At 39.2% G+C, this 16346-nt stretch overlaps 2 protein-coding genes across 2 annotated transcripts; both read left to right on the top strand.

Moving 5' to 3' along the window:
• Positions 1–1039: 1039 nt before the first annotated feature.
• Positions 1040–7459, top strand: LOC5518548 (hepatocyte nuclear factor 4-gamma). The gene is made up of 6 exons (XM_032363271.2): positions 1040–1282; positions 1403–1636; positions 3750–3869; positions 4175–4543; positions 5108–5344; positions 5831–7459. Exons 1-6 carry the CDS (start codon positions 1237–1239, stop codon positions 6238–6240), a joined length of 1416 nt encoding a protein of 471 aa, XP_032219162.2. The 5' UTR covers positions 1040–1236; the 3' UTR covers positions 6241–7459.
• A 985-nt stretch (positions 7460–8444) lies between these two features.
• On the top strand, positions 8445–15753 carry LOC116602120 (derlin-1-like). The gene is made up of 8 exons (XM_032363272.2): positions 8445–8836; positions 9909–10020; positions 10616–10680; positions 11414–11440; positions 11914–12009; positions 14430–14482; positions 14690–14800; positions 14987–15753. The coding sequence occupies exons 1-8, from the start codon at positions 8678–8680 to the stop codon at positions 15126–15128; spliced, it is 765 nt and encodes a 254-aa protein (XP_032219163.2). The 5' UTR covers positions 8445–8677; the 3' UTR covers positions 15129–15753.
• The last annotated feature ends 593 nt before the right edge of the window (positions 15754–16346 follow it).

The raw sequence follows: 16346 nt of genomic DNA, 5'->3' as shown, positions 1-16346 counted from the left end.
ATGGCGATATTTCGCGACACTTTATTTTCCGGTGATTTTCCAATTTTCGTAAAAAACAGATCGCTTTATTTTTGGGATAATAAAATCAAGCAAAACAAGTGGAATTAAAATGTGTAATCATCAAAACTGAAACAATTTGTAACAAAAAGATGCGTGGGCTAAATTTAGTTTCATAAAGCAATAAAAACAAGTCCAACTCAACCCCTCGTACTGTACTATATGTACATAAGATGACTAAATAGGTGTTTCCATAAAGCTTATTAAACGGCCAGTATCCCCCCAAAGGCTTTTTGTGTACTCACTTAATTTTCGTCATCCTAATTTTCGCGTCACTTTATTTTCGCGTTTTTTTTTTTTAAAAATCGCGAAATTAAAGTGACGCGAAAATCAAGTGTAATAAGGTATTAGGACAAAGTCATAAGTGGGTGGACTCCATGACAAGAAGTCCTTTCTTGCGCTTAATTGTGATAAGTATCGCCAAATAGGGTAATGAATGGCTCTCCCTGTTTTTGAGCTCGTGCCCTTGGTTGACCCCAAGTTTTGGGTGTTGCTCATGTGAGTAGAAATAGGGGGCGGGAACTGGCATAATTTTTAGAGCCACCAGGAAATCTGGCCATAGTTCGACCCATGCAATTCCCTGCTAGCAGAGGCCTCTTTTCTCTGTATTTCGCTTGCTGGCGTTCGCGAACACCAGCCCAGCGAAATACAGAGAAAAGAGGCCTCTGCTAGCAGGGAACCCATGCAAGAACGTATTGCCATGATGAATAATGTATAAATAGCTGAGTTCGACAAAGTGTTTGTGTCTGACCTCCTAACCTAAACAAAGGGATCCCAAGAGCTTAAACTATAGCTTTATCAGTTGCAGGGCTCCTAATCGATTTTTTTTCGCAGGCAAATAATGTTTCGTGTTTACGACTAGAATTCATAAATGGGTGTTTATTGGTGTATTTTTAGCAACAATTTTGGTTTCCAATCTATTGTTTTGTTGATTATTCAGCTTTGATTCGTCAAGTGTCGACGTGTAGCTGGTCACATGACATGCTGTTCGCAGTACTGCGCGCTCGCTCGATCAGGTTTCTAGTGCAGTCCCGGTCGACTTTCTGCGTACATAATTATCCGCCAGGAGGGTCCAAAGTGCAATTTCCCGCAAATATATACAAACTGGGAGACTTGCGTATTAGTATACTAACTCCAAATTGAGTTTAAAGTCCATTTTCGCAACGTGGAGAGTTGTCAATGACCGCCAACTTAGTGAATGGAGTCAAGCAAGAGAGCGGTGGAGGTAACTTCTGATGGAAATGCAGAAGATTCAACCTCGTGGTTCTCTCGTAGATTTGTCTAGCTCTAGGATCTAAAGCTCTTGCCCTGTTGTCATAATATTCTAATATTTTATTTTTCTCAGGGGACGACGGGGATGGTAATGGAGCTTGCCTAATTTGTGCGGATAGAGCTACGGGAAAGCACTACGGTGCATCGAGTTGCGATGGCTGCAAGGGGTTCTTTCGGCGTAGCGTTCGCAAAAACCACGTTTACTCCTGCCGATTTCAGAGAAATTGTGTCATAAATAAGGACAAGAGGAATCAATGCAGATTCTGCAGGTTACGCAAATGCTTCAGGGCCGGAATGAAGAAGGAAGGTAAGCGGAAGGAGATTGTTATTTTGCAGGGTGCCCAAATTTGAAAACACACAACCAACCCAACACATCACACAACTCTATACGTTTTTGTGAAATATAGTCTCCGAGTAACTGGTGAATGTGCACCTAAATGCGAAGACATGTCAGCTCTAGAATGCCTGTTGCAATCCTCTCTTAGATCGGATTTCTCCGATTACACTTATTTTTCTATCAATATTTTTGTTTGAATACTTATATTTCAGTCGCGTGCATAACAAAGTAAGACGCGAGTGAAATTTATTCTAGCTGTAATCAACAGGCAGTGAACAGTGCAAAACACAACACTTCAAAACTTGACATCAGAATAGAAATTGTTTACTCTGAACATACCGTTGTATAAGGGATAACCATGCTAAGTCTTAATCTTCGAAAAAAATATTTTGTGTGAATGATTTCATATAGGAGGCAAGCAAGTTCTTCCAAATGTATTCGTTTATATTCCATGTGCAATAAAAACAAAAGAAAATGTGCCCTCAGGAATTATGTAATGATTTTAAATTTTTACGTTTCGTATTTATCTGCTAAATGATACTGTATCAAATGTTTACATATAACTAGAAATATAGTTTTGTGTTCTGTATATAACTTAATTTATATTTTCTGTGGTTGAGCAAGTAGCTTTCAATCGGGACGTAATTTTAATGTAGCCCTAGTGAATAGAATAATTTCAGTGCTCCCCGCTGAGAAAGGAAAATTGTGTTTTCATTTATCTAAATGCCATCTCAAAATAACATTTGCAATCACACGCAACAAGTTATGATACAACTAGACATCTAAAATCAGACAAAGCCATCTCGAGTATTGTTATTAGAAACAATGATAAATAAATTACAAGTATAATTATATAATTTCAACTATATGAATTGGTATGGTTTTTATAATAATTATTTGAAGCACTTTAGCTGTTATATACTATAAGGCTTATCTTTTTGTCCCCTCAGGTACCTCAGGTACAATGGCTATTTTAGGTTACTTGATATTAATGGGGTAGTAAAATTATTTTTGTTTGAATTTTGCTTATCCTTAGTAACCTGAGAAAGGTTAATATCACATTACAGGGTGCCAGGGCCTATTCCGTAGACCAAGATTTTAGATTCAAAGATGTACCTTAGGTTTGATCTTTTTGTTATCAAACACTGGAGTAAGATTTCGTTTGTCTAAAGATGTTCTTTATAGAAAAAAATATGTAATTATAAATACTGGACCCTCAGTGTTAGAGAGGGGGGGGGGGGGTCACAGGAATAGATTCTTTATCCTCCACTATTGTGTATACTGACAATTCCTTGGAACTGACGTTGTCAGGCCAGTAACAAAATCAAGCAACCAAAGTGGTTGTGAAAAACTATTGAGCTAAAAATAAAAGTCAGTTACTACTATTATAGAAGAGGAAATGGTCTTAGATTAGCTTATCAATGGATTGTAGACAGATATATCCATGCACCCACTTGACAGATGATAAGCTGATAAAATCTTGTTATTGATTAATGGGCTTGACACTTTTTTTGTTCTCAGGCACACTGCTGATGCATTGGTGTATAAAAAGCAAAAACATGTTAATCCCTCCTTAAACAAAAGTCTTACACACATACTTAATCTTATAACCATCTTTTTAAAGAAAACAACCAGAGTACACTTACAGTCCGGAATGTTTTAGTTACTACATAAACAAGTTTTCATTGGTGCCAAAAGCAGGACTCATTGACCTTATATGTTTGAGTTCTTTTGATTCCACACCAGTATTGCAAATTCCCACCATCTCTTCGCGATTCACTGGTTTCAAATGCTTCAAATGAAAAACTTTGTGTTACTAAGACCTGGACATACCAATGAAGACCCTTGATTTTAGCCATTTTGTGACACATTTATCAATATGATGCCAATGTCAGTGGTATCAGTGGTGGATTTCATTGTTTTTACGACCCTTTTAAAAAAGTGGAATAAGGTGGGGATTCTTTTTCCAATTAGCATCTTACCCAGCAGCATTTGAGGTTACATCTACAGATGCTAAAATCAAACTGTGACCAAGTTGCTACCCTGGTATTACTGTAATTCTAGTTTTAAAACTCCCTTTTAGCGGTCCAAAATGAGCGGGACTCCATCTCAAAAAAACCCAAGGAGGAGAAGAAATACGGTCTAACAACACAGTCTCTTCTCTCAGCTGAGATCCTATCTAGGCCTGCATCTTCACCACCAGGTACGAAGACACTATTGGGTATGTGCTCAAATTATAGACCTGCATCTTCAACATGGTACATGGTGGGGGGTAGGTAGCTTCAATTCCTGGGGACGTTGGGACTTTAAGGCTTGTGAATGTGACTATTGGTAAACCAGAAAGCTCTTGATGCTGATACATAACCTATGCCTGTTTCCTCCTCCTTTATCAAATACTCTAGTCTCTACTTCTTCCTATTACCTCCAATGCCTCCACCTCCAATGCCTCCACCTCCAATGCCTCCAATTGTCTTAGACAATGGTAATAAAGGCCTATTTCTATTGCAGAATCCATCTGTCTAGAAAAAGAAGCAAATTACAGTGATATCTGTGAATCTATGCGGCAACAACTTCTTATTTTGGTGGAGTGGGCAAAACACCTTCCGTGTTTCTGTGAGCTACCATTAGATGACCAAGTGGCTTTGCTGAGAGCTCATGCTAGCGAGCATCTTGTGCTAGGAGTATCAAGGAGATCTCTCAATCTCAAGGACATTTTACTGCTTGGGAATGATCTTGTTATACCACGGCAGGCTGGAGATACTGAAGTCCGCAAGATTGCTACACGGATATTGGATGAGATAGTTTTACCAATGAGACAGCTTAACATTGATGATGTTGAGTACTCATGTCTTAAAGCCATTGTTTTCTTTAACCCAGGTGAGATAACAAGTAATGGAATAATGTCTTTTTTGCTAATTGTATCAATATAAGTTTTGTTTGTTTTTAACAGAAAACATAAAAATATTTCAAAATTGTAAAGTTGTGTGTCTATTGGAAGTTTCTTTGAGAATGTGACTGATAATTAAGAGCCTGTTAAATTGTCTCTTATTGTATGAGGTTTCTGCCAGCTTTTTGAAAGTAAACTGGTGCGATTGCCACTTTAATGAAAACAGAATCCTTTTTAAATCAGTGTGCTGTGTACAAAAATCATTTTAGAAATTAAAAAGCTATCTGTACTGGCCCCTGTAATAAAGAAGGCATCCTTTGGCCTTTGCTCTGTAGTGTGTTATCAGACTTGTTAAAACAGTTGAGAAGGGCTTAGGGATTGCAAATTATTTTATTATACAAGGCTGTATTAAAAAATATCATTCTATGAAACAGTCTATAATTTTATACAGTAACATGATTATAATAATGATATAATAATAATGATAAATGACTCAAATTTGTATTAACGTACAAAATTTCTGCATCTTAATTCACTATTCACTTTTGTTTTAGATGCCAAAGGACTTGGTGATTCACAGAAAATCAAGGCCTTGAGGTTCGAGATACAGACAACGCTAGAAGACTATATCAGTGACCATCAGTACGAGTGCCGGGGCAAGTTTGGGGAGATACTTCTACTGTTACCTACACTCCAAGCAATTGCACTGCAGATGGTGGAACAGATTCAGTTTGCAAGGCTCTTTGGTGTTGCTAAAGTTGACAGTCTTCTCCAGGAAATGTTATTAGGAGGTATTTCGATATTTCTATAGGAGCTTGGAGAGCAGTATTTTCTTCTCTTTTGGGTCTCTGGCCTGAACAGTGGTGTACTGCCTATTGAGGGGGGGGGGGGGGGCTCTTTGGTAATGGTTTTACAGATTTACCTCAGAAGACCTCATTCTATAAAAAAATAGGCCAGTAGAAACAGCAAATGGCAGTTTCAAGGCTGAAAGGTTAATTATCTGCAACCATAAGTTATAAATGAGCTCCAGTGATGCCAGAACCAGAAATTGATGGCCTTTAATGGATTATCGTATGATTGATCCATATTTTCCTGCATTATAATGGGACCCTTGGCACTGTACCATTTGCCAATCAACATTTGCCATTTGCACTGACAATGTTTTTAAAAGGTGGATCAGAATAGCAAGGCGACTAAGTGGATTCCGTCCTCTCCCATTTGCAATGGCGATTTTTCTTTTACAAGTGATGATTATTGCTCTTTCTGATTCCTCACAGGCACCAACATAACCGAGCAGCTAGATGCAGCATCACTCTCACTCTCCCAACCCCCACCAGATGGTGCTGTCTCTCCTACAGAACAAGTCCTCAGCTCACCACCGCCTGAACAACTCTTTGCACCTTCACTAACACCAGTGATAAGTGGAACTCCTAATCTTGGTATGACAACACCTGTCTCTCAAATGTCGGATAAAATTTCTGCTTCGCAGCCAGAGCAACAGTTCACGCCACAAATGGCGCTGATGAACACAGCACCTGCATCATCTCTGCCAACTCTCTCTTCAGAGGATATTAGCAGAGAAACTTCAGTTACTCGCTCACAACCAAAAAGAACTGCAACCAGACAGCAATACTTCAGACAGGAACAGTGTTCCTCTGTAGCAAAGCGTGAGCGATTTGATACATAGTCACCAACTGTTAGAAATGGAAGTGTTTGAATGTGAAGAGCTAAATTGTGACTGATCAGATCAGCCTTCTGTAGACAATGCAGTTATCTCTAAGAAAGTTGTCGTTTGACTAGGTAACAGAGCCAGCTCAATAAGGCACTTAAATCAAGTGTTAAGCAACCATGATTCATCCAACAGCTGCCCGCACTTTGGGGTAACCCTGCAATATACACACTTTAGCCGATGACAATCAAGTCTCTTGACAAATAACAATCAGTACACTTATTGAACAGATAATGTTCCTCAGGTTGATGCACAGTGCGCATCAACCATTTAGTTTAGCAAGTGACATGTTCTCACTCATGCACCTATACAGGCTTACATTACTTGCTACTAGTGCAACCTCATAAACTTGAATTAGTGCAAGCCCTGATATGGAGGACATTCAAATTTGAACTTTTTTCGGTGGCATATTTTTTAATTGGAATGAAGCAGATGTTTTTTTTTTTTTAGAAAATTTGATGGGCCTAAACCTACCTTTTTTGATTAAAAAGTTGTATATAAGATATGTTTCATACTTTGAATATAAGAAATGTATTGCACTTTCACTTAGTTTACTTTATTTTGTGACACAAACTAACACAAAAACTAAACACTCTTTGATATATAAGTTACAAATCGTAACCCCTCATAATGAGGCATAAATAACATATATCGTACGCTATAATTGTCAAAGATCGAACCTGCTTCCGCCAAAATAATGGATATCATTCTGCTATTAGTATGGGTTTCGTGGTTGCGACCAGCCTCCAACTTCTTTGAATTGTTTGATTCTCCTCCTGTTTTATTTCAGTCCCTTTATGTGTTTTTATGAGTAAAAAACTGCCAAAAGATTACTGAAACCCAAGAATAATTCTCACCCTAATTCTTAGATAATCTAAATCTAGAGGTTGATATCCCCATGGCTGCTTCCTTTAAACTGAAATTATTAAAGAATTATTAATTTGGAAAATTAACTTACAGTGGTATGCCCAGAAAATGTGCCACTGGGTATGGCTCACCTTTGGTCCTGCCTTGAAAAACAATTTACAGCCAGAACATCAGTAGTTTTGAATAGAGACTGGCACATAATATCATTGGTAAAATTATTTTTATACTTAGGGTTTCATGTTGTATATTTTCTATGACAGTAGATTTGTCTGACTGTTATTGCTATTTCAATAAAATATGTAGGAAGTGAGTAGTCTCTCGCTTTTGTGGCTACCGAATGTAGTGAAAGATGTGCTATGATTGGTATACGTACAGGTACTAGGGGCATGCACAGGGTGTGCCTACCTTCTAACATTTCTCATTGAAAGATCGTAAAATACCAATCATTTCCCACATCGCACCTCAGGGGCGACAACAAGGGGGTGGATATCCACCCCCCTTTTTTTAAGTAAAAAAAATTTGAAAGTAACTTTGTTTGAAGAATATAAATGTCTGAAGGACGGGAGGTACTGTCCATGTGCCTTCGCCTGCTTGATTTTGCTGATGTGACAAATACAATTAAGCGTGATGTATTCTTAGATCTATGTGACCTCCCAAAAACCATTGGATCAGTTATAAGCCGTTATAAGCCTGCCATTATCCACCCCCCATTTTAAAATCCTGGATCCTCCCCTGCACATATAACACCCTACCCCCTCAGCAAATCCTGGCCGTACTAGCAAATCTTTCAGTTCTATGGAATGTTTTTAAAGTTGATGGGAAGGCGTCTAGACCAGCAAAAAGTATAGAGGATGGGCACTTTTATATTTTGTTGCACAGAAAGATGAGTCGGAAACCGCCGTTTGGATCTAGCTTTTATACTGTATGGCCAGTGTGCCCCAGTGTTCAGGGCCGTAGCAGGCCTTGAATCTTTTTTTTTTTTTGGGGGGGGGGACGATACAGAAACATTACGGAAATATTGGGGAACACAGCCACTTCCCTACTAGTCATTTCCTTATAATTTTCAAATTATTTGGGGGCACGTGCCCCCAGTGCCCCACCCCCTTGTACGGCCCTGTATGTTTCTTTGTATTTCGATGGGCTCCCGTTTGCCCAGCGAACAAAGAAAAGATGCCTCTGCTAACAGGAAAAGGAACCTTATAAGCCCCTGTATGTGTACAGCATTTTATCCATCCCAACCGTCCACAGAAAACGTAGCTTATGCTCATTATTTTTTATTGCTGTGGGCTACCTGTGTACCCACAATGCAACGTATCAAGACGAGCTCTGTTCGCCACGTCTGTATTTATGAAAGAAATTTGTCAAAGTCGGCAAAAATAAGTGCTAAGAAACCATTTGGTACACCAACCACAATAACCCACGCTTTAGTTGACTACCAGAACCCACAGCTGCCAAGCCAGTCGGCGCGTGCGTTTAAAGGGCGCTATACATTGCCAACTTGCAACCTTGCGGTTTGGATCGAAACAAAATGGCGGAGAACGAGATAGGAGAATGGTTTCGTGGAATTCCTCTTATTACAAGATATTGGTTTCTGCTGTCCGTGGTGTTTCCTCTTTTGGGAAGAATAGGCATTCTTCACCCATTGTACATGATTCTGAATTTCGATCTGGTTTTTTACCGTTTTCAGGTGAGATGTATGAAATTGAAAGATCCATTCCATTCATCTATTTAAGGCATAACAGAAAACCTTACGTTTGTCAATAGGCACAGCTGCGATTGGTGATTACCAAATATTAAAACAACCACTACCTACTCCAATTAAGATGATGAAATGCCTAGCCATTATAACATAACTTTAGTACAGAGTTCCCCCACATCTACATCTAATATCCGTACATCTGCTTTTTTCTTTATTCCCTTATCTTTAATTTGTTATTCTGCGACAGTTCTCCATGACAAATACACACTATTAACAGAAGTGATGATGTTCACTTTGAAAGCTGCTCAAGTAATTTAATATAAATATATGATGGAAGAAGCAACCATAGTATTTTAAGAATCTGATGCTGCATGATTTGGTGTATTGTTTGGAGACGGTGTATGCCGGCGCAGAAAGCATTTTCTATGTGTTTCCAGGCAAATGTTTTTTTCTGCCTCTCTGGGTTTTATTTCTCTGAAGACTTAACAGGAATGCTTTTTACCTGGCTGAGAAATAGTCAGTACTTGCAATATTTAACATTCAACATTCTCTAAGTTGTCAAAAAGTACTTAGTTCAGACAACAAACATTCAAAAACCTATTTTTTTTAATCACAGTCTACAAGTTTGCAAAATAATCAGTACTTGCAATATTTTCCGCTCTGGTCAACAACATTTTTGTCAAAAGGTAGTTCACACAACAAACATTCAAAGCCTCTTTTTGATCTTGTCGTCTTAGACCTGTGTGTTAGCCTTATCCTGTGATATGTATATGTTGTGGTTTGAAATGCTTCTTGGTTTGAAATTGTTAAAACTGATTTGAAAAGGGGATATTTGCATAATCTTTTATCTAGTTCTTTTAGTTACACCTCCCAACCCCCAAAAAATCCAAGCCCCTGTTTTATTAATGACTCCCCAAAAAAAAAATCCCTTTTAGAATGCTAGGTATCCAAAAATGAGCTAGTTTGAAAAATTCAAACCAGTTTGAAAAAAATTCAAACCATGCCACATTTGAAACCACAACATATATGCTCAGTATTTTTGTGTATTATTTTGTTATAGATATGGAGGCTTTTGACAGCATTTGTATACTACCCTATTACACCTCAGACAGGCTTTCACTACCTCATCAATATTTACTTTCTCTACTCATATTCAACCAGATTAGAGTCAGGTGAGTTCTTTGCAATGTATAAGAGCAGGTCTACATCATTAGACTCTCAGAAGTAGACAACCAGAGAGTAGATTTACCCAGAGTTACTCATAGAAAACCATGTTTTCCCATGGAGGATCACAAGTTAAGGGACAAAAGCTGATAAATCTCAGTCTATTTGTATATGGGGTACCACAGTACCTCCATAACAATATTTTATAAAACATGTTACTTTACCATCTTTACAACACCTTAAACACTAGTAGAGTGTAACAAACAGTAAATTGCAGTGTTTATTCTAGAACACAAAATACTGCAATAAACCATACTTTCCTAGTTTTCTTGGTACAATATCTGGTTCCAATAAAAACCAATAAGGCCATGAGCACCAGGAATATGTATGGAACTTTTTTCCAACCAACCACTTGGGAGATATTCAAACTAACAACTGGAAACATGTCTCAACAAGTTAGTGTCTGATTTCTGGGGTCTGATTCATCAAAAGACAATAAAGTTTCATAGTATACAGTTTTACTGGTTGCGCTGTAATCTTCTGTGTATGAGTTGTAATAACAAATCAATACTAACGTTTTGGTAAACAATATTTTTCTTGCAGGTCTATTTGATGGCCGGCCTGCTGATTTTCTATTTATGCTTCTGTTCAATGGAATTGTACTTCTTGTATCCTTGAAAAGATACTAACAACACAGGCAACAACTGTATTGTTATTCATTACATAGGAAAGGGACATATTTGGGAGATTCAGGTCCATGTTTAGTACAGGCGTCAAGGAAGTCAAGTCTGCATGACATACAGTACAGTTCTGGCACGTACCCAGAATTTGTCTTGGGGGGGGGGGTGCGAAATCCGTGGACCTAATATTTCAGGGGGGAGGAGGATTCTCTGATAAAAATCTGACCATGCCTTTGCAGTATCTCCTCGGGACGTTTATTTTGAATGTGGCTACATACAAGAGTGATCTAGCTTATGCTTTATAGTTTTGTCTGCAAATAAAAGCATGTCTATTGAGAAGCCAAAGTGTACCTTTGGCCGTTGTGGGGGGGGGGGGGGGTGCATTTGCACCCCCTGGGTACGGGCCTACAGTTGTTGGCATCTCTTCCTGTGATTTGTATGCTTTTTAATAGGGGAATCCCCCTGTGGTGCACATAAATATCGACCTCACACAGATTGACTTTTTAATTGCACAGAATAGAAAGTACAATTCAGTCACTGTAGCATCCACTTTGTAACAATTCAGCACAAAAGATATTGCAACACCGACAAATCAACACTAGAGAAAAGTGTTATATGTTGGCTAGGTGTTCACTAGAAATCACTTTTCAGGTGGCCACTATTACACATTACAATTTCTAACAACTATGTTCATAGTTTGTAGCCTTGACATAATTTTAAGATAATTGGCTTTGTTGCCTCTATACCAGTAAGTATTTTGAAAAGTCTATACTAGTTAGTATAGAAAGCTAGTAAGCTTTCTATTTCTTGGAGGACAATTAGTGTTCATTTGGGTATTATATACTATATAATTCAATAGTTTTGGTCTTGTCCTCGTTTCTCTTTTTTTCAATAGGCTACTTGCACTAAGAAGTCACATGACTTTTTGAGTGGGAAATAAGAAAAATAGAACTTTCTGACAAAGAACATTTCTGGCTTATGTACGAGCGTTTTTTGTTGTTAAGTTGCCGCTAAAAGCTGAAGCATGCTCAAGTTTGCCGCCCAAAAAGTCACATTTTCTTAGTGTATAAAATATCACCTTTTGTCATGTACCTCTTATCGCTGTTTTGTAATTTTTACTAGAACACCTGTTCAAATATAGGATTTAGCCAAGAAAGTAAAATCTAGGTTTTGATCATTGCTCATTGATGCCAAATATAATATTGTTTGTTTGTTCTTTAGTTACTGATGGACCCATTGGTTCTTAGTGTTCTTTACATCTGGTGCCAGGTCAACAAAGACACCATTGTGCAATTCTGGTTTGGAATGCAGTTCAAGGTAAACTGTAATTGCCTTTTTCAAAAATACATTTATACTATTCCCCAAGGAAAATGTAAAACAGGCCAATTTAGTGGGTGATGATTGAGTGATTAAAGATGTCTAGGAATTAGTCTCTAGGGAACTTGAAGTCAGTTTGTGCTAGTAAAGAACATGTAAAGGCATAAATGGCCACTGGCTTTTGTTAATCATTCTTTATGAGTTTTGCTTTTGTGAGCAATGAAATAGTCTTGCAGGCTAGGTACAGTATGTACCCTGTAACTGACCAACCCCCCCTCCCTCCCCCCCTCTGCATGTCTTCCCTTTATTCACTGTTTTATATTGTTGTATGATAGGTCTCTTGTGGGCTTTACCCTCTCCCCTCTTTGCATGTCTTCCTTATGTTCAAAGTTTGATATTGTTCTATGACAGGTCTCTTGCGGGCTGTACCCTCTACCCTCTCTGCATGTCTTCCCTATGTTCACAGTTTGATATTGTTCTATGATAGGTCTCTTCTTGTGGGCTGTACCCTCTCCCCTCTCTGCATGTCTTCCCTATGTTCACAGTTTGATATTGTTCTATGATAGGTCTCTTGTGGGCTGTACCCTCTCCCCTCTCTGCATGTCTTCCCTATTGTCACTGTTTGATATTGTTCTATGATAGGTCTCTTGTGGGCTGTACCCTCTCCCCTCTCTGCATGTCTTCCCTATGTTCACAGTTTGATATTGTTCTACGATAGGTCTCTTCTTGTGGGCTGTACCCTCTCCCCTCTCTGCATGTCTTCCCTATGTTCACAGTTTGATATTGTTCTATGATAGGTCTCTTGTGGGCTGTACCCTCTCCCCTCTCTGCATGTCTTCCCTATTGTCACTGTTTGATATTGTTCTATGACAGGTCTCTTGTGGGCTGTACCCTCTCCCCTCTCTGCATGTCTTCCCTATTGTCACAGTTTGATATTGTTCTATGATAGGTCTCTTCTTGTTGGCTGTACCCTCTCCCCTCTCTGCATGTCTTCCCTATTGTCACAGTTTGATATTGTTCTATGATAGGTCTCTTGTGGGCTGTACCCTTTCCCCCTCTCTGCATGTCTTCCCTATTGTCACAGTTTGATATTGTTCTATGATAGGTCTCTTGTGGGCTGTACCCTCTCTGCATGTCTTCCCTATTGTCACTGTTTGATATTGTTCTATGACAGGTCTCTTGTGGGCTGTATCCTCTCCCCTCTCTGCATGTCTTCCCTATTGTCACAGTTTGATATTGTTCTATGATAGGTCTCTTCTTGTGGGCTGTACCCTCTCCCCTCTCTGCATGTCTTCCCTATTGTCACAGTTTGATATTGTTCTATGATAGGTCTCTTGTGGGATGTACCCCCCCCCCCCCCTCTATGCATGTCTTTCCTATGTTCACAGTTTGATATTGTTCTACGATAGGTCTCTTCTTGTGGGCTGTACCCTCTCCCCTCTCTGCATGTCTTCCCTATGTTCACAGTTTGATATTGTTCTATGATAGGTCTCTTGTGGGCTGTACCCTTCCCCCCTCTCTGCATGTCTTCCCTTTATTCACTGTTTGATATTGTTCTATGATAGGTCTCTTGTGGGCTGTACCCTCTCCCCTCTCTGCATGTCTTCCCTATTGTCACAGTTTGATATTGTTCTATGATAGGTCTCTTGTGGGCTGTACCCTCTCTGCATGTCTTCCCTATTGTCACTGTTTGATATTGTTCTATGACAGGTCTCTTGTGGGCTGTATCCTCTCCCCTCTCTGCATGTCTTCCCTATTGTCACAGTTTGATATTGTTCTATGATAGGTCTCTTCTTGTGGGCTGTACCCTCTCCCCTCTCTGCATGTCTTCCCTATTGTCACAGTTTGATATTGTTCTATGACAGGTCTCTTGTGGGCTGTACCCTCTCCCCTCTCTGCATGTCTTCCCTATGTTCACAGTTTGATATTGTTCTATGATAGGTCTCTTCTTGTGGGCTGTACCCTCTCCCCTCTCTGCATGTCTTCCCTATGTTCACAGTTTGATATTGTTCTATGATAGGTCTCTTGTGGGCTGTACCCTTCCCCCTCTATGCATGTCTTCCCTATGTTCACAGTTTGATATTGTTCTATGATAGGTCTCTTCTTGTGGGCTGTACCCTTCCCCCTCTATGCATGTCTTCCCTATGTTCACAGTTTGATATTGTTCTATGACAGGTCTCTTCTTGTGGGCTGTACCCTTCCCCCTCTATGCATGTTTTCCCTACGTTCACAGTTTGATATTGTTCTATGATAGGTCTCTTGTGGGCTGTACCCTCCCCTCTCTGCATGTCTTCCCTATGTTCACAGTTTGATATTGTTCTATGACAGGTCTCTTCTTGTGGGCTTTACCCTCCCCCATGTCTTCCCTATGTTCACAGTTTGATAAAGTTAATAATGATTGTATGTTTTGTCTCATGCAGGCTATGTACCTCCCCTGGGTCCTTGCCATCTTCAATATGATTATTCAAGGAGGGTAAGTATTGCTCATAGAATCATGTGTTTATCTTGGGTTTCTTGACCAAGAGGGAGGGTTTATGTTTTTGTTTATTGATCTAGGGGGGTTATAACGACTGTAAGATAAAATTGATCTGGGTGGGATTTCTTAGTTAATTGACCTAGTGGGAGGTTTAGTTAATTGTTCCTTCTGCTTACACAACTAAATTGTCTTCTGATGTTTCAGTGGTTTTATGGAGTTGATTGGCATCTTTGTTGGCCATGTCTATTTCTTCTTGATGTTCAAGTATCCTCAAGACTTTGGTGGCACAAGATTTATCAGCACTCCGTCGTTCTTGTATGTTTGTTATATGCTTTTATTTTACAGTGATATTACCATTGTTGGAAACTACAAACCAAGCCTGTTGCACCTGATAGACTGCATTAACTGTACAGTATTTACTTAAACCCCAAATTTGTAATTTAGCCCTCAATTACCATAGCCCGCCATGACATTTCCCATGATTATTTTTTTCTTCTTTAGTTACAAGTACCTGCCAAATCGTCAGGGCGGAGTTAGTGGGTTTGGTCAAGCACCAGCAAGTCGGCGACCAAGGACCGATGATGATGCAGGAGGTGGGTGGGGCCGCAGATGGGGGCGTGGACAAAGGCTTGGTGACAACTAGACCAATCATTGCTAGACCTAGCTTCGTCATCTGTAACCAACTTGTATGCCAAAACTTAAAGTTCAACAACTTTCCTTTTCATAGACATTGCATAATGTGTATACTTGGAAGTAAAGAGTTTTGTGAAGTATCAAATAAATGTTTTTTTTTGTGTCAGAGGTTGAGGCTCTTTACAGGGCTGTAGCAAATGGTGAATCGGGAAAGTTGTTACAGGTGGGACTCTTGAAACCCATACTGATTACCCTTTTGTGTGAGCTCTTCATTTGGGTCATGTTGCCCTTCAATGATATAATCTCTGTCAGAGTGATTTTGCTTCAGTCTTAGTTATAACCACATTCCATAGCAGGGCAGTAGCAGGAGGGGTTCTGGGGGTATATACCCCCGCTCCTCTTCAAATATTTACAAACATTATAAGGTAATGACCAGTAAGGACATGGCTGTGTACCCCAATATTTTGAGGCCTGCTACAGTTCTGCACAGCCCTTCCCTGTCCAGAGGCATTTCTCCATATTAATGTTTTGTAAATGTTTTTTTTAGAAAAAAAAAGGCAACTGACCATGTAAAGGCTTTCTTCTTTACTGAAAAATGTATATTTAAGAAATGAAATAAATCAGTTTTCCAGCTACATGACCTTGTTCGTTATTTTATTTAAAAACAACCAAGCTTTATGGCCAGGGTCTGATTTTTGCACTAACCTGAGGTAAACTAAAATGCTATTTATTTATCTTGGAAGACATTACCTTGACTGTCAAGTCTCTTATTTATTTCTTATTTTACCATAATAGGGTACTCTAACAGTTCGCAGAAATGATGTAGAGAATGAATCTAGAAATGGGGCCCTGCTAGGGTTAAGAGAATGGGGCTTGATGTTCGGGTTGCATAGCAGGCGCCACCCTTGACCACCAAAAAGTGGGTCATTCCTTATTGAACAACCGTCAAATACTATCCTTTGTCCATGTTACACCAATTACTGCGAACTCCCTCCTTTGCCCTCAGCCAATCCTAGGTACATGTCAGCACACTTGCCAATGATACTTAACAAAATTAGAGCAGCATCTTGTATTGGTCCCACTCTTAAATATAAATTAAGCACCCTCACCACAATATTGAAGATGCTGCGGCTTCTATGATAATTAGCTCAAAGAATGACAATGAAATCTAATGATTTTCAATGTCAGTTAAACAAAAGTTATAGAAGTGCTAGCAGAACGCATTAAT

This window comes from Nematostella vectensis, chromosome 13, assembly GCF_932526225.1.
Source record: "Nematostella vectensis chromosome 13, jaNemVect1.1, whole genome shotgun sequence".
NCBI classification, from domain to species: Eukaryota; Metazoa; Cnidaria; class Anthozoa; order Actiniaria; family Edwardsiidae; genus Nematostella; species Nematostella vectensis.
The sequence above is the reverse complement of the archived record's forward strand: the minus strand, read 5'-3'. Positions and strand labels throughout refer to the sequence as shown.